This window comes from Petromyzon marinus, chromosome 3, assembly GCF_048934315.1.
Source record: "Petromyzon marinus isolate PM22_M1 ecotype Great Lakes invasive population chromosome 3, UKy_Petmar_22M1.pri1.0, whole genome shotgun sequence".
Lineage (NCBI taxonomy): Eukaryota > Metazoa > Chordata > Hyperoartia > Petromyzontiformes > Petromyzontidae > Petromyzon > Petromyzon marinus.
The window spans coordinates 22,431,266-22,455,236 of record NC_133669.1 but is presented as its reverse complement, the minus strand read 5'-3'; the positions used below and the strand labels follow the sequence as shown (position 1 = coordinate 22,455,236).

The following is a 23,971-nucleotide window of genomic DNA, read 5'->3' as shown; positions in this document are numbered from 1 at the left end:
GCAGTGAAATCACGGACAGATGTTTGTTAATTAAACCTGTGTTTGTTCTACGTTGAATTTGTCTACGGCCTGCAGATGTTGGCTCGGCTGATCTTTGTGAGGCCATGGAAAGCTTTGTGTAAAGGGGGGGAGCGTGGAGGGGGGGGGGTCACACATAAACTATTTAACTATTTTAATTTTACCAGGTAAGGTCCACTGAGCTATATAGATAATTTTCATTAGCGACCTGGCCACGAATGATAGCTCAACAAAGTGCCTTATCACTTGGCTATGTACAGCAGCCAAATACCAAAAAAAACACACGTTTATTCATAATGTAGAGGGAAAACCCGGAGGACCCGGAGAAAAAGCCACAAGGCCACGGGGAGAACACGCAAATTCCAAATATACATGTGTCAGGATCGGGATCAAATCCACGACCTCCTGCATACCAGGCGAGGTAGTTAACATCTCACCACCACCGTGGAAATATTATTTGACTCAGAAGTTTTGGTCGGGGCTTTACCTGTCCCTCTGCATTCCGTACAAGAATTCTGCAGCCATCCCCACGTTGATTGAGATAAATTGTACGCTCGTTGTCCTGAGTTAGGGGGTTTACTCTAACTGCATGCTTACACATGCACATATTGGCGCGTGCAGGTAACGTGTGACAGGGACGGGAGTGGTTGAACAAACTTGCGGCCTTTCCCGCTATATTTGCTTAGCTAAGGTCCTGCTGTTACTTATCGGGATCTATTGCCGATGGTGCATCACTTTAAGTGGACAAATATTGTTCGAACGGTGCAATTAATTACAGGGTAACGCACACAATTAGACAATATCCTGTCTTGGCTTCATAGTTATTACACAGCTATGGCCGGTAATTAAGGATAAGGATTTGCATTTATTGGGCGCTTAAATGTCACGGCGTCTGAAAGCGCCTGAAAAAAAAACAGAGAAGGGGATGCAACACATCGCCGGACAAAAAAAAAACGTGGAAAAATCTGCTAAATTTATAGCATGGCTCAACACGCCAGTTGAAATGTAACTTTGCTCACTTAATTTGTTTTCTATCTGCTGGACAGTGGCATTCTTACTTATTCGTTTATTAACTCAAGCAAATAAAATGTGCACAAATTAAATGGCAACGCATGTCCCTTGATAGTGCTAATTAAGAGTTGCAAATATTTGCGCGTGCAGAAAAATTCAGTCGTGAACATTTATCTTCTGATGTGATTATCGATGCTATAAAATAACGGCGTTGAATACATTTAGCAATTCACATCGCAATGCATTAATTTAGCCTTCAAAGGACACCAGGAAAAGTTGTAGTGATGGTGGGGTTATTACTAACATCTTATAAGGTTGTCAACAATTAATGATTTGGGATCTGGCTGCACCCTTGTTCTATAGAATTCCCTTCCCCCAGCTGCCCGTGCCGTCAATTCCCTGCTGCCCATTTTGGTCCAGGCTCAAAACCTTCCTCGTCCTCTCTACCGATGACCGACAGTGTTCTAAAAATACACAGTGTATGTACAGCTTCTTTTCCCCGTGACGCACATGTACCTGCTTCCGTAGAGTGTCTTGAGGTGTCGTTGCGATTTAGACGGTATATACATCCACGTTATAATGCATTGGCATGTAATAACCCGTCCTTGAAAATGCAGGCATAAAGTGTGCCTATGTAGATGATGCAATTTGGTTGTTTTCTACAAAAATAATGGTTAGCTGTGGATATCAACCTTAATAAGGTGTGCACTGACCACAGGCCCCTTCTGTGTAATTTCTAATAGTATTTAAAGTTTTTTTTTTTAGCTCTCTCACAGTCAAAACCCTATGTTCAGGAAGTGATCTTCTGACGAATTTGTTTGTAGATCAAGGAAAACACCCAACAGGCATTAAAGCTACCGACGGCCATCGTTAGAAAATTGTATACAAATGTATAACAAAAGAGGAAAATTCAAAGCCAGAACTGGGAATCAAAAACAGGCATTATATTCGGAGAATATGAATAAGTTGTTGCTAAAATCCATTGGTTTAAAAACACAGCAATTGGGCGCGCGACACCAATGCCGTCCTGCATGTAAGCGCGATTGTCCGTGCCACAGCAGCTGCGCGCACACTCGCGCACAGGCCCCGTTGAGTCAGATTCCCCGTATCAGGTTTTAACGGACGGCCGTGCCACTGTGGTCGACTTGGCGCCCCGCAGTGATTTGGCGCCGGGTTGCTTTGTTCGCCAGCCCGACTGCCGAGCTGCTCGACAAAGGGGCGCCCACATCGCCTCTCGCGACGACGGGAGCTCTCGCTGGGGTTAACACAAACAAAGCTTGGGACCTGTCTAGGAGGTGGACTTCGAAAAAGGGACGACTCGAACCCCGGACGAAGTGGCGATCAGGCTTTTTTTTTTGTTAGCGATCTGGACATCGATGGGCGACAGCAAACGCAAGCGGCAGCAGCAGCAGCAGCAGCAGCTGATAATTATTACCCTCCGTATGCAGGGATGGTGGGGGGTGGGGGGGCTGGGCGTAGCGCGTTGTAGACGGCCCGGCCCCGGCCTCGCAGGTGGGCTCCCCGGTACGCGGCCACCGCTCCCACCGCAGGGTACGGAAAGCCCGCCACTGTCACACGCAGCGCGACAACACACGTGCACGCACACGCACGCACACGCACGCAACACAATGCACGTAACGCACGTGCGCAACGTACGCATGCAACACACATACGCACGCGCAACACACACGCAGGCAACGCACACATTAGCATAGTTGTCTATTCGTAAGGTTGCACCAAATATCATCCGGAACTCAAATCCTTATTTTTTTTTCTTTTTTTTTACCGCATCATTCTAACACCACTACAGTACCAACGAATAACTATAATTGACCGAGTACCTTAACCCTTTTATGCAGCTGTCAAAAGATTGAGCTAAGTAGCTTGCCCAGCATTATGATGTTCGTAGTCAAGTGAAGGATACCAGAAACTATTTTTTGCAGGGCGGGGGGGGGGGGGGGGTCCCTGGTGGGCTGGAATCACCACTATACCACCTTATGCTTCGGGCTTCAGTACTCCTCTGGATGAAATCACCCAGAATTGCCGCAGTGTAATTATGAGCGGTGCACCACTGAGATGAGCGGGGACAATCATTGACGTTGATTTTCGGTGAGACCCACCTGCATATATCTCAGGCCCGTAGACTGCTCCAACCACCGGATTCAGTTTCCAGCCTGTAGAGTAAAAAAAATAATCATCCGAACGAATCAGAATCTAGATTTAACCTGGAGGAATCCGATGAGCTATCAAGCTCTTTTTTATAGCATGTCCAACAGGGGCAGGTCAGAAAGTTACAAAAACAAACGATACAAAAAAAACGACGGGAGTGGAAAAAATATAGGAAAGGTAAACAAATCACAAAAAATAAATACGTTAATTAAAACTAAAAAAAATTTCATTTAAAAAGGTAAAGCCCACTTAGCTCTTAGTTCTTTTTCAAAAGTGACTTGGCTACAAATGATAGCTCAACGAAGTGGCTTATCATGTTGAAATTTGTAGCAGCCAAATAATCTACAGGGAGTTAATGGAAATGTAGCTAATCTCTTGGACACATGCGAAAGTCATTCTATTAAGTCAACAGAGGCTTCTTTAGAATTGTTAAGACTGAGCAAGCATCCTTAATCCAAGAACAGGTTCGTGTTAACTCGTAACAAGCTTACATTTCCCCACCAACTACCTCCAAAATAGTTTTTTTCCAGATTAAAGCACCTCCTATACACAGAGGATAGCAATTTCAGTGCATTAAAATCAGAACCATATTTATCAACCACCTGGCATTGGAAATGCAGCACTAACGGCCTCCGAGTGCCAAAACGCTGAAGGCTGAGTTCACGCAGTGTTGCCAAAAAAGCCCGTTCTCTTTCGGGCAAGGGCCATCAAAGACCCAGTGATCGATATGTATGATAAGGGAAAAAGGGACCGTGGACGTGGGAGACACTGGGACGATGGATTTGCCGAACTAGGTTCCCTTTTGTGCTTGCGCATCACAGCTGGCAACGAGGGTGTGCGGCGCATTGAAGAAGACACAAGTGGCAGACACTTGCACAAAGCCAGCAGGGATTTCTTACGGGGGGAAAGAGTGATCCGAATATTAAAACATTGTCGTGGAGGTTTTTGCCCGCAACCTGTGCCTGCACCCCAGTGCCACCTCCCAATTGAGAACACCGCTTGTTCTGCAGGCATAACGCAATTTAATTGTTCTGCTTTTCGGGAGGCTTATTTAGAGCGCCTACCCCCTGCAGCCAAGCTACTGCCGACAAACTCGGATGCAGTCATTGATTTACGCAGCGCAGGGCCCTAGCCTAGTTTCATGTTTTGTGTCTCCCCCCCCCCCCCACTTGCAACAAGCAGCCTCCCCACCTGCCGCTTAAATGAATGCACCTATTCACTATTCCCGGGTCCCAATTCATCTCAGTCTTGTGCGCAGGCACCAATTAAAGCTCCCCGGACGCCTCGGGGTCCGTGTTGGGGGTGTTTTGGATAATGTTAACCCCCCCCCACCACCACCCCTCGCGCCGTCAAGCCATGCTCCTGACTGCTCTCGCTCGTATACAACCCACAGCAAATCCCAACCTTCTTCGTAATGGTTTTATTTTTTTTTCAGGAAAAAAATAAAAAAAAGACTCGGCATGGCCTTCTCACGTCGCCGGCCACGCTCCGCCGCCGCTCCGTCGGAACGCACGCTCATCCACGGCCGAGCGGTGCCGATTGCTCACCGTTGGCATACGGGTTGACCGCTTTCTTGTTTGTCATGACTCGTGCCGTTGCATTGTTAACCTGCGAGCCGGAGAGCGACAGGGAGACGAGGTCAACCGAGGCCCAGGCGCCGTCGCGAGAGAGGCATGCAAATGTATTCGCTCGGCAATTACTTGCTTATTTTTTTTTCATCTTTAACTTTTAGCGTTTTAGAATAATAATAATAAAAATAAATATATACGTATAAAAACTAAATACGTGAAAGCGAGCGCATTGTGTGCATGCGTGACGTTTGGTGCTCTCCACGCAGAAGTGTGCACACGAATTCAAGCTGCGAGGTTATTCCTTTTTATTGAAGCGTAAGCAAAATGTGCGGTGCGATTACTTTGGTTTGCCAATAAAATTCTACGAAGACACAACACACAAAAGAGAGTTATGCAGCAAGACCAATTTCTGCTCATGCTCGTACTGCCACAAGAGAAAGGAGTGCACCCAATCGTACAGGTGGTGAAAAAAAAAAATCAACGTGCATGATTTTTACTGAAAAAAAACAAGGCAGCCTTTTTTTTTTTTAAATTAACAACGGAAGGCATGGGATCAAAAAAAAAAAACATCATGGTCGGGTTGGAAGAAATAACCAATGTAGCAAGGAATCCGTGTGTGAAAGAGCCGCACACATTTTTTCTCTGTTCCAGTGTCTAAGCCATGACTAGCGTTCAACGCATCACGGGAAACAGAACCAAATTCAGTAGTAACCAGTCCATTCAAGCCGCACCACAATTTCAAATTTGCTAAATTAAAAATTGACAAAATGATTAAAAAAAAAGGAGCTGAAGGGGAAAAAAAGTGGCCGGTGGTTGGGTGGGTGGAGGGGGGGGGGGGAAGGAAATGGGTATGGATTCCGGGGGCGTGCGCATTGATCTGAAAAAGATGAAGTTAACCGTCTGAAGGTGTGCACAGAGAAGCCATCATTCCCATCATTCGCTACAAACGAAACAAGTGATGAGGAAGGAGTGCGTGGCGGGTGAATGGGTGGCGGGGGAGGGGGCAGGGTGGGAAGGAAGCATTGCTAAGCACATAGTACAGACGGACCAGATCATAAGGTAGCATTCTATAGAGAGGAAAAAATGGGAGAAAAAAAATTCACGTAGAAGATTCAATTAAAATAATAATTAAGACACTGCCGTGTCTGAGCATTACACATGAGGGCTGAGGCGGTCATATCTACTTACCCCTCGGGGACTGCGGGCGGCCAGCCTGATAGGCTTACGGTTACCACATGGTTACTGAGACATTGTTTGGAAGGGTTTCTAAAACGTGAGCGCACTCTGTCTCTATACCGCCAAAGAGGAGGGGAGAATGGAAAATGAAAAAAAAACACGCAACATCTTACTCAGGGGAGCTACTCATGAAAACACCCACGCATTCCAGTCACATGACAGGGCTGAGTTTTCCATTGCACACATTTTAGATCGACTTTGCATTTATCCGCAGCCAGCGTTACGTTTCGGGGCAGGTGAGCAGGACTAGAAAAATCACAAACAAATTTCAACAACAAAAAAATCCCAGCATCGTAGTTGGGGGAGGTTTGATTTTTCATTCACCCTGCCAGTTGTTTGAACGAGTATATCATATGTATGCCGTTTAAACTAACTTTTCAAACTATGCTCAGCCCTGCATGTAAAAATGTTGTAAAAAAAGATGGACAATTTTTTTGCATTATCTTTGGCGTCTTTTGGCGGAATTTTCTATGCATATATATGTTTACCCTGTGTGCGTATAAAATAGTCGTATAGACATTCTATTGACAGTGACGCGTCAGTTGCTTTAGTGAAACCCACCACGTAAATTCAGTGTCAGAAAGGAGTGCAAAGGGGTTAGATAGTGAGAGGGGTGGGGGGGGGAGTCTGTGGCTCGGTGTCACAGACAGTTTGTATGAGCGTCGGGTGGCGTGAAATAACAAAAAACTAAAAATGTGAACAAAAAAAAGACGACAAACAACAACAACAACAACGAAGGAACAAACCAAAAAAGTTAAACAGCATCTCATAAAGCTGTAGCGGCAGCAGCAGCAGCAGCAGCATAAGCAGAACACTTTGTCCAGGGAAATCATAATAATAAATAATAATAAGAAGAATAATATAATGTGAACATGCACCTCTATTTTACGGCCCTCTACCATCGTGCCATGTAATTTCTCCCGCGCCCTGTCCGCATCAGCACTATTCTCGAAAGTTACGAAACCAAATCCCTGCATGCAGGCGGGAAAAGAAGGGAGGAAAACAACATGCGCAACCGTTACATACACAGAGAATCCATCACAGTTCCTTTGCTCCGTCATTCATTTGTTCTCGCATGCAAAATTTAGCGTGGCTCGTCAACCGCCCCAGGGTAAAATGAACGCACGCGAAGGACACAAAAAAAAAACAGGTGAGAAATCGACGTGAGAAAAAAAAAAATTAAAAGGGACGTGAAAGAAAGGAGATTTTTTTTGGATGTGTCGTGGAAAAAATAAAAATCGGGGGCTTGAAAGTAAACGATACATGATGGGAAGCACATAAATGCGGTTTAACGTGAGGCGGGGAGTGGACTGCGCTACCGCATTTAGGCGGAACGGAAGTGGGGGCGAGAGAAACAGAGATAGGTGATTTATTTTAAATTATTTATCAAACATTTGATCTATAAATAATGAGTTACATTGTAAGGGGACCTCAATTACAGATAAGGAGCATTCATTATATCTGCATGACTTTAAAAAAGATAGCGTAAACAATAAAAAAAAACAAAATATATCAATCTTATTTCGTTTTTTTAGGGCATGTGGTAAAATATAAAAATAGCGATCGTAAAAAAGTAGAAAATATGCGTTTACAAATTTTCATTTAAAAAGGAAACGGTGTAATAATAATTGTGCTTTATCACTGCTGTATTATTATCTTTAACATGAAATCGTAATCGCTGTCATTACTGGGTTTTGTTTCCCAAAGAGATTGAAGGAGCCACACAGACACTGGAAAGTGGACTGGCTGGACATGCCACCGGGACCACACCTAAGTACATGCAGCAGAGCATATCGCGTGGCGCCCACCAGCACCGTTAAGAATACAGCCATAGCTCGCCGTTGTAGAGTGATCTACGGCAATTTTAGCCAGCGTTCTGGACAGAGAGACATTTTCCCGTCGGGTCATTGTTGTGACATTCAGAAAGCAAAACCTGCCGCACAATACCCCAGGCCCCCAGGCCCCCCAGGCCCCCAGGCCCCCAGGCCCCCAGGCCCCCAGGCCCCCAGGCCCCCAGGCCCCAAGCCGTTAAATTCCAGTCTCACCCTGCATCGGATAAACTATGGCCAATGTGGTCCAAAACCCCCTCTATACACGACTCTGTGCAAAACGATTGCGTTTTTCACGGAATTTTCTGCAATACATGAGCAAATTCTGTTAAAAAAATATGTTCCTCTTACACATTCATTTAAAATGTAGGATAAAAACACCCGCGCACGTATGCAAAAGTTAACGATTGCCTAACGACATTTATACGAACGTACATTTCGTACACTGTGACGTAGCTATGCAACAATGTTCTGTAATATTACGAGGGGCTAGACACATTATAAACGTACACAATTATACAGCGAGCAGGTAAACATATCAACAATACGCATTAACATTGTCTTTCTGCCTTTTCAAAACATTAAAGGTAGACATTAGTAAGGCATTCGCTATACTACAAACATAAGTCACACATTCCTATGGATTAAGGGCTGCCATCAAGTAATCAGCATAAGGTCAAATAATTTGCATCTCTGCTTCTTTAATCAAAATAAACTTTTTTTCCAATAAATGCTTAGAAATATTCAAAGAACCATTAGCATCAATTCAATATTTATGCTTTGAATTATTTATAACGTGCATTAAAAAAAGAGGGGGGGGGGACATCATACCTTTGATCCTCTTTCGTTGAAAATGATTTCCACATCTAAAATTTTACCAAATTGCTGGGGAGGAAAGGAAAAGACAATTTATAATGACAAACATCTCTGAACGGGTCAGATTCTAACAACACTCTTGATGGATGTGTGTGCGCGTGCTATTCTGCATTTGCATGCTGCTGGCGGCTGCTTTTAGGATACTCTCGTAGGGGGGGGGGGCGGGGGGTTGGGAACCCTCAAGTTTTTGTGTACCAAACGTCGTCTTCATGACAAATAAAGCCGGTCGCGTGATATCGGGTCATCTACCATGATGGTGGTTCACACTCGTGCACGTGTCCGTTACTTGCTGGCTGTTTGTATTTAAATGCCACCCCATCGCCCCCCCCCCCACCCACCCAAGGTCCTCAGTGTTGACAACGAGGCTCCCAATCCCGCGTGACTTCACCACAACTCAGCTGTTGTGCAAATTGGGTAACGGCAGTAAAAACGTATGCAAATTTTTGCTTTATTTTAATTTCAGAACACCTCCAGGTGGAGGTTGTGCACATCTATAACCTGACAGCTCAGGGCCTTTGGATCGGTGATTTATTGAGCTAACATACAGCATCAGAGGGCAGCGCAGCTAAATCCATTGTTGTTCGGCGCTGCTTTCCTCCCACGCACGGTCTATGCTCCCCGCCTCCTCCCGCCAATCCGTGTTGACCGGCATGTTCAAGTATGGTCGGGTAATCCCAACAGCCCGCGTGATGTGTGGGGATACCCTAAACCAGTGGTGGATTGACCATAGGACTGTACAGCACATGGTTGAAACAATCAAATAAGACATCCAACCCAATCTCCAATTAATCAGAATCCTGTCCTTGATGATAGCATGGACATGTGCTGTCCATAACAGCAGCAAAACCCGAACCGTTCGAAGTGCAACCAAAGACGACGCGAATAAACAAACGTTTCCACGAACTTCCCAAGAACTTCAACCAAAGCTGCGGACAGCCGCGAGAGAATATTTGTTTTTTTTTTTTATGAAGAAAAAGACGGCCTCCGAGAACAGGTAGGGCAGGAGGGTTTGTGTTTTTTTGCCGCCTCACCCCAAATAGCTGCCGGAGGTCGGGGTCCCGAAAACGGAAGGGGATGTTGGAGACGTGCAGACGCTTGGGTTGTTGCTTCCCGTCCGGACTCTCGGCTGGGACCACCTGGGTGCAGTCTGTCTGGATGATGTCGTCAGTCTGCTGCGAACAATGATCATTGGGGGGGGGGGGGGGAGATACGTCGATACAGAAAACACAGAATAAGAATCTTTATTTTTTACCCGAGAAATCCGATGAGTTATAAAGCTTTTTTTTCCACGGATATCCAGTAGGGGGTGGTTACAACAACAACAAACAGTGCAAAAAAAAACACCATAGGAAAGGTAAGACAATCGCGAAAAAGTAAGGTCCACTGAGCTCGCAGCTTCCTTTCCTGAAGAGGCCTGGCCACAAATTAAAGCTCAGCGAAGTGGCTCACCGCGTGGAAATGTCGCAGCGGCCAAATACTCTGAACAATGCGAGCGCACGTTCCTACGGTCGAGGGGCGGACGCGGACGCGGGCGCAAAGGCGGAAGACATTGCGCGGGCATTGCACACGTGTGTGCACGCACGCTACGCGGGGGGGGCGGGCATGCTCTCGGTAGCAATCTCGGTGCTAACCGCTAAAAGCGCACTCCTCACCGTTCGGCAAGGTGGGTTTGCGATGCGTTTCAGATTGCAATTTTACGGGCGTGCCATATGAAATGATAACGGACGTCTGTTAATGCGTTGAAACGTCGCGCTCCCATAATTCTGCAAACCACGGATAAAAGTTAATTTATTATGGAGGCAGATTATTGTGACAGTCTTGTGTTTTTTTTTCCATATTTGTTCAGAAAACTGACAAGCCCTTCCCAGCCCATCCTAGGGTGGAATTATTGCAACTGATTTGCAAACGAAACTAAAATCCCACGCAAAAAAATAAAACCCAGACCTGCCGAGGAACATTCTGTTGAAAAACTCACATCGTTGACAGCTGGCGTGCCTGAAATAAAAAAAAAACAACTGCAGCTTTCAGTGGGGTTTGCCCAACATAATGACTGCCATGACTCATCTCCGCGGCACTGGAGGAGCAGGACACGCGGTGTCGTGTGATTGAGAAAATCCCACACAGGTGAACTGTAACTGACAGCTTCAACGGCAGCTCAGGTGATGGTGCCAAATATATACTTTTTCTCTCTGGAATTTCAAATCCGATTAAAATCAAACGATACGACAAAATCATTACCATTATTATAGCACGCACGTGTTTTAAATAATTTCGCATTTACACGTAATTTTTATTCGATTTCCCCCCCCCCCCCGCCGCGTCTCTCCCCCGCCCAATAAAGCCCACGTGCCGTGTCAAATAAGTGGCGCTATAATTACTGCGGGGACGTGCAGGCATCTGCGCGGCGCGTGATAAACGGCGCGAGGTTTGCGATTTTTTTTTTTTGGCGAGACGGTGTCACGGCGGCGAGAGACCGGCAGGGGACACAGGAGGTAGAGACGACGGCGGAGGAGGCGCTCCGGGGCTGGGGGCGCTGCCTGTTGAACATAAATCACTGTCCCTCCGCCTGTGCCTGACCACGCCAGTTGGGGCAATCATCGTCTTGAGCCTCGGCAGTCAACTCCCCCGACGCCAAAGAGAACAAGGAGAATAATAAAAAAAAAATTTAGATATGTAATAACAAAAAAATTCAAATCACTCTTCATCCATCTGGAAAGCGCTCAGTCTTCCTTCTTGTTCCACCCTCCCCACCCCAGATGTATTAATTTATTTATTTAAGGCCGCAAGGATGACCGCCCCTCCCTCTGTCATGTTCGCGTTTGTCCTTCCCCTGGCTGAGTTAATTAATTAAGGCACCTGGCGGCCCGTTACGTATTTTGCCTCCCCTTTTCATCTCACCCTTCCTTTTGGTCATCCTCAAGTAATACGGCGTGAAACGGGAGAGCGTTTTGCCCAATGTGATACTTTTTTTGATTCACCACAAACGCATGAATCATGCGGTACATCCCAGAGTACACTTAAACAGGAGCTGTCCAGCGTAGCTCTCTCAGAACAGTGGTGTGTTTTCTCCTGCTTTTTGCGTGGCTTTTGGCATATGTTGATAGGCGGAGTGGTAGAGGCAATGGACAATAGACGGTTGCGAGACAGAGAGAGAGAGAGAGAAGGCCCGACCTGGCAAAGTGTATCAGGCACGGTTGGCAGAGCAGGCGAGAGTTCGGGATCTGTGCCTTCAGAAGGGCGCTCATAGGCATGCGATAATTATAGCAAGCCTCCCTCGATGCAGGTCGTGTGCTGGACTTGCCTCACGAGTTAACGGAAATGTGGTGTTTATTCTAATTTGCCTCAACTCAATTCTGGAGATTTTTTTTTCATTCGTTGCTCTCACTGACGAACGTCCTACGTGCTATCTGTTTGGCAGACTGAGTGGGCTGCCTCCGTGCGGATCATTTCACTCCACCAATTTCACTTAATGCCGAAGACCAACACCAATTGTGATTGCAATATCTGGTCATGTTTAAATACGCGGCTATATTTAACACCTGCCTTTTTGCCGTTCGGGAACTTTGATTGGCGTAGTCCAACATATGTTACACATGGCTACAATTTCGATTTAAAGCTTTCGTGACTGCAGGGATTCATCTTCTTGGTTCTTTCGGTAAAGTCACGTAGAATGTAAATAAAATAAGAATAAAACATAATGAAATAAAATTCTCACGACGTTTCGGCCACAACACAAGTAGCCTTCTTCAGGTGAAGGAACAGAACTGTCGGGACGACAGCGCTTCAATGAACGCTGCTAAGCTTCGCAGCGTCTTTTAAGCTGGGTGGGAGGAGCAGAGCACCTTGACAAAGGAGTTTACATATCAACAGAAGAATTTAGCATTGAAATAGCTGTGTTAATGTGTTGGATTATCAGGGTGTTAAAGTCAGAAATTAGCATGTAACTGGGAGATTAGCATGATGTTAATGTGAGGGATTAGCATGTAACTGGTCACGGAATTAGCTATGTTAAAGTCAGAGTTTACATATCAACAGAGGCATTTAGTATATTGACGCTAAAGAACTGCAACTACCCAACTATCATACCATAAGCCGTTGTGAAAGAACTAAGTATAAACTACATCAGTATAATAAATGTACTCAATATATTCTTCAATAAGTTGAGCTATTAACATAAAGTAACTGGGTATACACTACACTATATAATGAATACCAAATAGTAAACTGATAAAAAAAACTAAAATATAAACTACATCAATATTATCAATAAACTCAATATACTCTCCAATGAGCTGAGCTGCTAACAATAAGTCGTTATACATTACAATTCTACGTCGAAAAAAAAAGCGCTGTCGTCCCGACAGTTCTGTTCCTTCACCTGAAGAAGGCTACTTGTGTTGTGGCCGAAACGTCGTGAGAATTTTATTTGATTGTGTTTATTTTAATTATTTTATTTCCATTCTACGTGACTTTATCGAAAGAACCAAGAAGATGGCTACAATCATAAAGCGTAATCATTTTCGAGTTTAGGGCAATAACATGATTAAACCCAGTGCCAACCTAAACGGAAATAAATTACCATTGGCATAGAGCAAAATTTTCCAATTAACTATTTCTTTTTTCTCATTGTTCAAATTAACATTTATCACAATGTGAAGAAACAGTAATAGTTTTTGGCTGGGATTACTCCTCCAATCAAAAGAGATCTGACAATGACGTAATTATTCTAGCCCACAGCAGCTATATTCTAAATTAACGTGCAACTGTAGCAAGCCCGCTGACAATGCGCACAAAGGCAAACAACAACAAATAAACACAAACGCACACAAATTTTACTTTTCATCTGCTAAAAATAACCCAACATCTGCCAAATAACTTTCAAAAAAATTATAAATGCATGCAAAAATTCCAAGCATGCGAACAAACGAACACCCACGCACACATTAGTGCTTGTGACATTTAGTTACGGCTCACAGTTCATCTGTTTTGAGGAAAACCCACGGCCGCAAACTTAAACGTGGACCCCCATTACCAAACGATCACACGCATCGTTTCAATAAACGGTGAAATGCATCTACACTCCGGCATTTTTGCTACCGAGTGGTAGATTAATTTTACTGCGCGTGCATTCAGCGTTTGCCCGGCTCTATGAGTAAAGTTCTCCGCGTGACATCTGGTGCATTGACCAATTTTATCACTTTCTGAAAACAGGCTGTTCAGGAGAATGGAAATCAATTAAACATGGAGAACATTGAATAAATGCCAGACAATAAACGTGCACTAATAATACGAATATCCTCAACGGGCTTCCATTTCTGCTCTAATATGCCACTTCAACACAGTTAATGTGCAAATACTGCTGAGGGCTAAACCAGACTTCCCAACGCCGCAACGCAATAACAATTCGCAAGGCGGCTTCGACAGGCCAGAATCGGACTGCACTGCAAAGCTATTAACGTAGCTGCCACGGTCCTTCCGACCACTGAGATTTTTTTCCTCCGTTGGCTTGGCTCGTTGAGCAGCATCAAGGATTCTTTGACTTCTGCTCGTCCTCAGGAACGTGGACGCCGCGCTGTCGGTGTGTGGCACGTGAAAGATGAGCCAAGCCCTCCTCCTCCTCTCGCGCACACCCCGAGATCATTCCAGCAATCCCCAAGACTTGGCTTACAGAATTGGCCGCCCCTACATGGCCGGGAACTGGCCTCCGAACGCGTTCTCGAATTTCCCGTGCGTCGCCGTTTCGAGTCACACGACGTGGACAGGTGGGAGGGGTAAGTGTCTTTCATAAAAAAAAAGAAAAAGAAGCTGAAGCTATCACGCGGCAGATGGGCCCGATGGTTCTTGCGCGAGCGAGCTCTCTCCTGTCCTCATCACTTTTATACGTAACTCGAGTGGCGCTATCTTGGCGCGGGGGTGGGTGGGTGGGGGTGGGGGGGTGTTGCTATTTTCGTGTTGTCTCAGAAATGACACTCGGAAAATCCAAAGAGGTTCGTGCTGTCACAGCAACGGCGACTCTGTTTACCGCCGTCGCACCTTCTGGACTGGCCGTTTAGCGCAACGAGAATCCCGTCTGTGTGTTCACCGGGGGGTGGTAGGGGGCCTCCGTGGTCTGACATGGCGGCCCGTTTACCCCAAGTCATCGCCGGCAGCGTTTTATCTCTTGGCTGCTGGTTACCGACTAGAATGGGAATTCTCATAATTTAAAGAGAATGCTGCATCGCCTACACTTGACTATGTGTGGCCCCCCATCCCACATCAGATGCGCCATGCATCTTATCTGGATAAAATGTAAAATGTGAAAAAAAATGTTGTTGCTTGACACACGCAAATAGTACAACTTGTTTATGCCATCCTGCGATCTTTATCTTAACCCAACCACAGCAGCGCTGTTTTTAGAAAACCTGGTAAAAAACAAATTTTTGCTTAAAATACCCGATACAATAATATCCAGTGAAATGTCCCCTGTTTGTTACGGGAGCTGTGCCACAGCTGGCGATTGAATCGCTGCTACTGACCGTGCGAGGGCCTGAGCCCACACATGGCCATCACCGACCTGACCAGGCTGCTATGATGGGATACGGCATGATGATCAGCGAGAAGTTAAAACTCTGTGTGGACGCATCTAGTAGGGGTGTAACTCCCGACGATTCAATGAATTGCCACGACTCAGAATCGCCAATTCGATTTCCGAATTATTATTTTTTAGGCTGTAGCAACTTCCAGCTGCTGCAGGGGTTATCTGACACATGTGCCATTACATAGATACATTCAGACAAACGTGAGTCGAAAATATATACTCCTATGCACATGTTTCTGTACATGCACACACACACACCGAAAAAAACCCATCACATTAAATTTGGTATTTCACTTAATTTGGCTATATTCCAGCTCTGAAAATTAATATGTCGGTTTGACTGTCATGCAGAAAAACCTCACTCTCATTTCCACAATGGGTGGGAAGTGCTGGCCTCTGCTGTGTACAGACCACAGGTCACTTGAGGAGATCTCCAGAGGTAGCTCTGGGAAGTTCACTTCCTTGGGGCCGGGGTTGCACTCGTTGCATGACACCAATAGCACAATCAAAGAGTCATTTTGTGAAACTTGACAAAAAAATCTAAATATATCAATGAATAGATGCATTGTAAATGCCTAATATCTCGTGGCTGAACACGGAGGAGCCACTACAGCGCGTAAACAAATAAACAAAAAAACTTTTATTATTTTTTACCTGGTAAGGCCCACTGAGTAGACAGCTATTTTTCACAATTGACCTGGCCGCAAATGAAAGCTTTACGAAGTGGCTTATCACGTGGAAATTGATAGCAGCCAAATACTCTGAACGCATGTTGAATATACATGTGGAGTGAAAAACTTGAGGGCCCGGAGAAAAAATGCACACGACCAAGGGGAGAACGTGCAAATTCCAAATATACAGCAGGCGTCAGGGTCTGGCTTGAACCCACGACCTCCTGTATACCAGGCGAGGGAGTTAACATCTCACCACCACGGCGCCTCCTGCATTTTACACCAAAGTGTTAAACGTCCCTAGGTCAGGTGAGAATGCAGACTATGTTTAACCTCTCCTACAGTGAATACTTTATGGCAGGAGATGATGTTCACCTCTCAGATTTACATCTATACCAACCTAAAATGCGGGTGCCCTAAAAAATTAATAACAAGCCGGCAATCCAATTCATTAAGTGAGAATCCACTTTGAATTTTGATGCTATAAAAAAAACCCAATTAAATTATACGGCATCATGTTAGGCGTAAATCAAGGTCGGGTGGGAGTGAAATTTTCCACTTCAGTGGCCATGTGCATGACCTACAGAGTATGTAAAACTCACACACTGCCTCGCAGTAGGCCTCAGCCATGCTTTATGGCTTCAGATTCCTTATCATGAATGAGCGGCATGTCCTCCTTGGACCAATCAGGAGCACTCATTCAGAATAAATGTTGTGCTCATGCATAACACATGCATGCATGATGGTATGGCCAAACACAATTTATAAACGAAGGATTTTATCAGTTTTTTCTATTTTCTTCTTTTTCCACATTCAAGTCAAAGCATCTACCCGTTCAAGTGAGCAACCTGGCAGCGTTCATCTCCGACTGCGGCTCTGAGCCCATGAAGGAAATTATACATGACTATGACAGGGGAGGGAGGTCGGTAACATAATGATAAAAACCGCCGTTGACTTCCCACAAAGTGGTACTAATTTTATTAAACCCGGCCGGATGGAAATAACAACACACAATGGTGTGATGCTGCTCAGAAACAGCAGGAAGACATGACTCCCATCATCATAATCAAGCCTTGCTCTCAGCATTATCTAAACCACCCACTTCACAGGGATGATAGGTGTGGTGAATCCTCAACCGAAATTTGAACTCACAACCTTCGAATTGCTAGGTGAACTGCTCTAACCAGAGAACCAGCTACGTCAAATCATTGTGCAAACATTCCGTAAAGGAATCCTGGCCTTATAGAGTACATAAATATACATAGCCCAGTCGGGACATAGGCTTTATTGCATTTAATAAAATGGTTTTCATTTTACCGAAGAAGAGATTGATAAAATAAATATAAATCATAACGGAGACATATATGACACTTGCTTAAGAAAATCACGCAGAATACTCTGTACTCAAACGTAATTCCATTTGTCTTTAAATAAGGACACAGAATTATGTTTAATTTAGAGAACCTGCAATTAACGCACATGCACCACAATGCGGTATGAGCACCACCCGAATGTGCATTGAGATCAAATTGCGCGCTCGCGTTTACTGCGTTCAGAGGAGAAATCAAGAAAGGTGGAAGTAAATTGGCTAACACCAGAGGCAGACGCCAGTGATTTCAGCACATGGCGAAAGACGCATAGAGGAAAGGTTGGACGATGCAGAATTGCAGGCCCTGTGCACTGTGCAGCAAGGAACATCTTCCGTGGATCCACCTGGTCAGCCCTGAGTTAACCCTTTTGTCATTTCGATGATGTACGTGTTCGTGTACGTCATCAGTTTTTCTTCAGATTCCGTTCCAATAACGTGCAAGTAGCAACGTCATCGGAAAGTCTATCAGGTGGGAAGATGTACCAAGGTTCCCACAAGGCAATGCGGGAGGGCGCGTGCCACAGTTTGGCGCCAGCTATCATCGAGTGCGTTCGTGACGCTACAGTTCTCTGCGGTGAGTACAATGTCTTTTAAAAACTACCAGCGCTACGCCTCTCTAAATAATGTGAACACCGAGCCACTTGTGCGTTCCGAGATTCAGCGGTGAACGGGACACCCACCCTGCAACTTGCAGACGTTTTGGAACGGGAAAGCGTTAAGAAGGAATTGATGATCTCAAAAAGGCCCTGACCTCAGCCTCCCTCATTCACATTAGAAGGATGCTTATATCCGAGTGAATGGATTTCAAATAGCCACGTTCAGCAATTTAGGATGTACGGGACCTGTACGAGCTCTAATCGTCGTCTTCTACTGCGCGTTTGGCTCCGAGAGCAAAGAGATTTCATTTTGTTTTTCTTGAATTTGTCAGCTGCCCCAGAATTAAAAATGTATGATGGTGCCAAAGAGGAGGGGAACAGTGTGTGACCAACATAACCTTCGGCATTCACTTACGCACACACACACACACACAAGCGCGCACACGTGCGCACACACATATACACAAAAAAAAGACAAAGATCCTCCGTATAGCCTTAAAAGACTATTGGGGCAAGTGCTGTTAGCGAGCACCTATGAAGGCCGGCACAGTACAGGAGTGGGTGGGTGGTCAGCACCACGCCCGGCTGCATTTGTCTTCCCAGTGGCAGTGATTTTACACACCGTACCAGGTACTCATTTCAGGCTGAGTAGACCTGAGAGAGGCCGAGGACCAGTTCAGATAATCGTCACTGGTGTTGGCCGTGAGCGGAAATCGAACTCTTATCCCCGGGTTCGTAGCGCATTGCGCTAACCGCTACACTACCGCTCCCCACACACAAAGACCTCCCATATAGCCTTAACAAACTGTCAGGGCAAGGGATGTTAGTGAGCACCTATAAAGGCCAGAACGGCACACTAGGGGGTGGGGGGCCAGCACCACACCCGGCCGCCTTTGTCTCCCGAGTGCGATGTTTACACACCGCACTAGGTACTTATTTGAGGCTTAGTCGACCAATGGGAGGCCCAGGACCGGTTCAGATAATCGTCACTGGTGTTGGCCATGATTGGGAATCGAACCCGGGTCGCCAGGTTCGTAGCACAGCGCGCTGACCGCTACACTACTGCTCCCCAAACGCACACACACGCACACACACACGCGCTTGCAGGCACATACGTGCATGTGAAAAATCAATCTTTATAAATAAAAATCAAATGGCGCAAAGTTTTTTGTGCGGAATTTAGTACTTCAATGAAATATCACCAAGCCATAATTGCGTCGATTGCAATATGTATAAGTCAATCGCTGTGTTTGTGTGTTTGCCATTCATACCGGCTAGCGTTTTGCAAGCCTCACATTTAGAGATTGGCTGTGTCGAAATAGAAAAGTAAAATGTATATTTTTTTGCTTCTGGTTACAGGCGTGTCAGTCAACGTGGCACACTGCTAACATGGCGTGGCGAAAAAAATAAAAATGATATTGATTATTTTCTTGTTCTGCGTCAGGATTTATTGTGCATGTCCTGGCGGACGCGGGTCGATACATCGCTGTGCTGACAAACAAAAATGATCCATAAGCCCCTGTTATCCCCTCGCGTTGCTTGCAGGGTACAGGTGACATTGGTGAGAGTGAAACTCTGAGCTTCCTTCTAGACTTATTGAAACGCTTTGTGCATTTCAAACGCGAGACAATGACTGCATGCAGAGGGTTCGTATCAATAAAAAAAAACAATGTACAATACTGTATGTTGAGCCGTGCCCATTATGCAAATGGCAAAACATGTTCACGTTATATTCTTGGTTCTTTGGGTAAAGTCACGTAGAAGGGACTTTACCGAGAGAACCAAGAATATGAATCCCTGCAGTCACGAAAGCTTTAAATCAAAATGTTCACGTTACTTGCTTTGGCAGTGGTGCAAAAGCACAAACAACAAAAACTGAACACATTGATCAATAACACTGAATGTTATAATTATATTATTATTCTGCAGAGGCTCTCCTTCGTAGCATACTTCTGTTATGGAGGGCCAATGCGTGACTCGTTACCTGCTATGTATAATTTATATAATATTCCTCGAAGGGCAGTGTTGGCGACGGTCGTGTTGAAGGACTTGGTAACAAAGAGCTTTTGGTGCAGGGGTAAAGTAAACGCACCTCGTCTGGCTTCGTACGGTGCGAGAGAAGTTCAATATACGTAGACACATACAAACGAGAACCCATTGGTTGGGGGGTGCCGAGATCGATGAGCGAAAACACTTGCATCCATGTCGCCGGCATTACAGTGGCCAGGGAGTTTCCTCCCAGGCCACCCGGCTGTGGACACACCTTGGTGTTGACAGCCTCTCAAGAAGCTCACAGATTTTCTCCACTGCGGACTCTCCCACACACATGGCCCTTTACATCCGTACTTACAGCATTCCCTCATTATTCGCGATTTTTGGCTATCCCTGAACCGCATCCGGAAACGCTACGCGGCCACATCGAGAGAAGGAAAGTGATGAGATAAAGTGATGACATGAGAGCGACAGAGAGAGAGATAACTTCTCAAAGCTTTAGAAGCATCTGCAGATGTTGCGTGTACGATGTTGGTAGGCCAATATCATCATCCGTAAAAATGTGCTATTTATGAGCACCTCCGGAACGTATCCCTCGTCGTGAATAACGAGGGGATCATGCACATTCACGAAAACACGACACCGCAGAGTGACGCGAGCTTCACGAGCGATCCAAACAAGGCAATAGTTTCGCGGCGCCACTCCCGAGTACTCGAGCGCGTGGCATCATCTGTAGGCGGTCCTCCGGAGAGAGAGAGATCAGAAACGAAGACGGAAATGGAACGTTTAAAACTCGCGCGCCTTTCTCTTTCCCGTGCGCTCACGCAATTCCTGGCAGGTTTGATAACGCGGTGAATAAAAAAAACGTAAGCAAAAAAACAAAAAACACCTCTCGCGAAATGGGGGAATCTTCCGGGCCAAGAAAGATCAATCAAATTCATAGAGCTCCCCTTGTGGAACTCAAAACAGGACTCCCGGTGGAGTGCGGAAGAATACCTAATGCAGCGATGTGAGGGGAGGGCCGTGCGTGGGGAGGATGTCCCAAAACGCCTCGCACATCCGCTCGCTGGCTTAATGCCACGTGACGTCAACACCAATAAATCATAGCAAATGTGCCTTTTTTTAACCGCCCCGCACACCCTCAAACATACGTGAAATATACAGTACAGATGATAGAGCCTGTTATGTGCATAACACCACACGCCGTTTGGAAAATAACATTTCAGTTATATCCTTAAATAGTAAGTGCAGAAAAAAGAGATAACCAATATCAGCAGCGGCAGCAGGGTTGACTGTGAGAATCAGAGAAGGATTTTTTTTTTAATCATAATAATAACACATTCTAGGGGAGTAGGGGAGGCGTAGAAACATCGGTTTTGTGCGCCGCGCAATGAACCCGGAGGCCTCGGTTTGAATTCCGGCCACGGCTAATGTTAGTGGTGATGTTTGTGAGATCTAATTTTGGTCCCAGGCACAGCTCCTTTATCGACCCACACCGACCAGCATCGTGATGTATGGTCAAACAATGGCAAGGTCTTCATCCAGCAATGAATTGAGAAAAAGCTGACAACTATTATTTCTATTAGTATCTCGAAAATAACAAAATCATTAAGAAATATTCACGCTTATTTGCATTTTTCATATTTATTTTCAGCCCAACCTGGTAAAGTTTTTCTATAATATCCTATAGTTCATTTGCATTAGTTGCGATGATGACTTTGTCATCACCATATCTGAGATGGTTATTCCTTTCTCCATTTATCTCTATGCCTTATAAAATTCGCAATCCAATTTTCATAAACATCATATAGTGTCGTTGTGTGGGTGATTCAGCGATGCCTGACCCTACTTCTAATTTGTATTGTTACTTTCTCGACGCAAACTCAATGTGGCTGCACCATCTCTTGAAATAATAATTGGGTAAATAGTTTATTTAAAAAAAACAATGTTAAGCTGTGGTTTGTGACAGAGTGGATGACTGCCCGGGAATACACTGAACAATCTGCCTTTCCATAGTCTATAAAAACCAGACATTAATGGCATTTGATAATCATTTGTCTCTTACAGAATTCGATTGATGGTATGTAATATGGTCTAAGGTATAAAAACCACTCCCAAATCCAGCCTGCGTGAGCAACGTGTTTTGCTTAACAAAATTAAGATATTTGTTGGAGGGACACGCCTGGAAAACACAAGCGAGAAACAGAAATGATTTAAGGTAAACCAGGATGAAATTGATGAAAATAAAATGTGAGTGAGAGCAGGGTGGGTGGGACGTGATTTCAGAAAACTGGTTTTGAAATTTTAAAATCCATAGATTAACATACCTAAGAAATAAAAGTGTTCAGTTCATATTCCCTGCTATACCGTATGAATCGGAACCCTGAAACATATAAACTAAACTATGAACTAAACTAATTTGATTATTTTAGCAGGTAAGGCCCACTGAGCTATACAGCTCTTTTCAGAAGCAACCGGGCCACAAATGATAGCCCAACAAAGTGGCTTATCACGTGGAAATTTATAGCAGCCAAATACTCTAAACGCATGTTTCTAAATGTGGAGGGAAAACCGGGAGGACCCGGAGAAAAAACCCATGCAATCACGGCGAGAGAGAGAGAGAGAGCGAGACATGCAAACTACAAATATATAAATTTTGATTTCAAGCTTTCGTGACTGCAGTGATTCATATTCTTGGTTCTTTCGGTAAAGTCACGTTGAAGGGAAACAATAAAATAATAAAATATAAATATTGTTTTATATATATTTTATTGTTTCCCTTCAACGTGACTTTACCGAAAGAACCAAGAATACAAACATATAGGCGTCAGGCTCGGGAGCGAACCCACGACCTTCTGTATACCAGGCGAGGTATTGAACATCATGCCACCGCGGCGCCGATACATGGGTTAGAGAACGAACACGATTAGGGACAACATATCGACCGGTAAAATTAGCAAGTGGGCTTGGGCAGGACACATTGCCAACGGAGAGACGATGGAGGAGACTGGTGGTGAAATGGCAGCTAAAGGGATGCACGTGCCTGAGAGGATGGAGTCATTCTTCCAATAAAGTGTCTTCTACACCCGTGCAATCAAGTTAACTCTGCTACACTCAAAACGTAAACAGAGTTGACAGGTAACAGGGTGGACTTACATAACAAAGTTTGGCCTTAATTTCCCAAGTGGTAAAGAGCACGGGAGCACACGGTGTGCTGCTGTTGAAGGCTTTTTATGATGAAACTATTAATACATTTTTCAATTTCTTTTTTTTTCCATTTTAACTTCATGCAACATAGTTGACATTTATGAAGTACAATATGTACCCCAAGAACAAGATAGTTTAAAAAAAAGATGTGACAAACTGCTTAGATACACATCTGAAGTGGTTTACGTTATCTTCCTCGTTTATGATAAAGTCACATGCTGCTGGACATCATGTGACCTCTGTGAATAAACCAAAATTCTGCAGGGGGATTTTTTTCTGGTAGCAGGGTTGACAGTATATTTAGGGACAGGAGCATATATATATTTTTTTAAATTTCATTTTCATAAATGTACATTGATAGTAAGAAATGCATATGTGATAAACAAGTTGTGTTCAATGATAATGGTGAGATTTCAAAGATACGTTAGGACTGAGCAAGTTATTTTGTAAATGGCCTCAGTAAAAAGATGCATAGGGACTTTGTGGCATGATACATTTTCATAAAAAAAACGGTGAGTTTTTTTTTAAGTATAAATGGTATCGAGTGTATTTTTTTTACTCACAAATTATGTACGGCATTGACAAAATACTTTTGTAATACATTAATTCCTTTGAGTAGAATTAATTACTTCATCAAAAATTGTGGCATTCGGACGTTAAAGGAAAACTATTGGTGGCATGAGGCGACAGCCATGGGAGACATGGAGCAATGGGACCGGCTCGTGTGCAGGAGTTAAAAGGATTATGATATGACTTGATCGTTAATGGATGGATCACGGCAAATGATGATTATTATTAACATTTATCGGAAAAAAAATAATAATAAAAAATGTTGCTTCACGAAGAACA

At 44.6% G+C, this 23,971-nt stretch overlaps 1 protein-coding gene across 10 annotated transcripts in view; it reads right to left on the bottom strand.

Moving 5' to 3' along the window:
• RBFOX3 (RNA binding fox-1 homolog 3) overlaps positions 1 to 23,971 on the bottom strand; it is a 308,060-nt gene that overhangs the window by 5,705 nt on the left and 278,384 nt on the right. For 9 of the 10 annotated variants that reach the window (XM_032979345.2, XM_076052877.1, XM_076052884.1 and 6 more), the window contains 6 exons: positions 9,742 to 9,882; positions 8,666 to 8,719; positions 6,884 to 6,976; positions 4,746 to 4,806; positions 3,150 to 3,203; positions 2,465 to 2,597 (listed from right to left, as the gene is read on the bottom strand). In XM_032979345.2, the coding sequence (XP_032835236.2) occupies positions 2,465 to 2,597; positions 3,150 to 3,203; positions 4,746 to 4,806; positions 6,884 to 6,976; positions 8,666 to 8,719; positions 9,742 to 9,882 (536 nt within the window). The remainder of the gene's footprint in view (positions 1 to 2,464; positions 2,598 to 3,149; positions 3,204 to 4,745; positions 4,807 to 6,883; positions 6,977 to 8,665; positions 8,720 to 9,741; positions 9,883 to 23,971) is intronic. The other variant, XM_076052868.1, reaches the window with a different exon arrangement.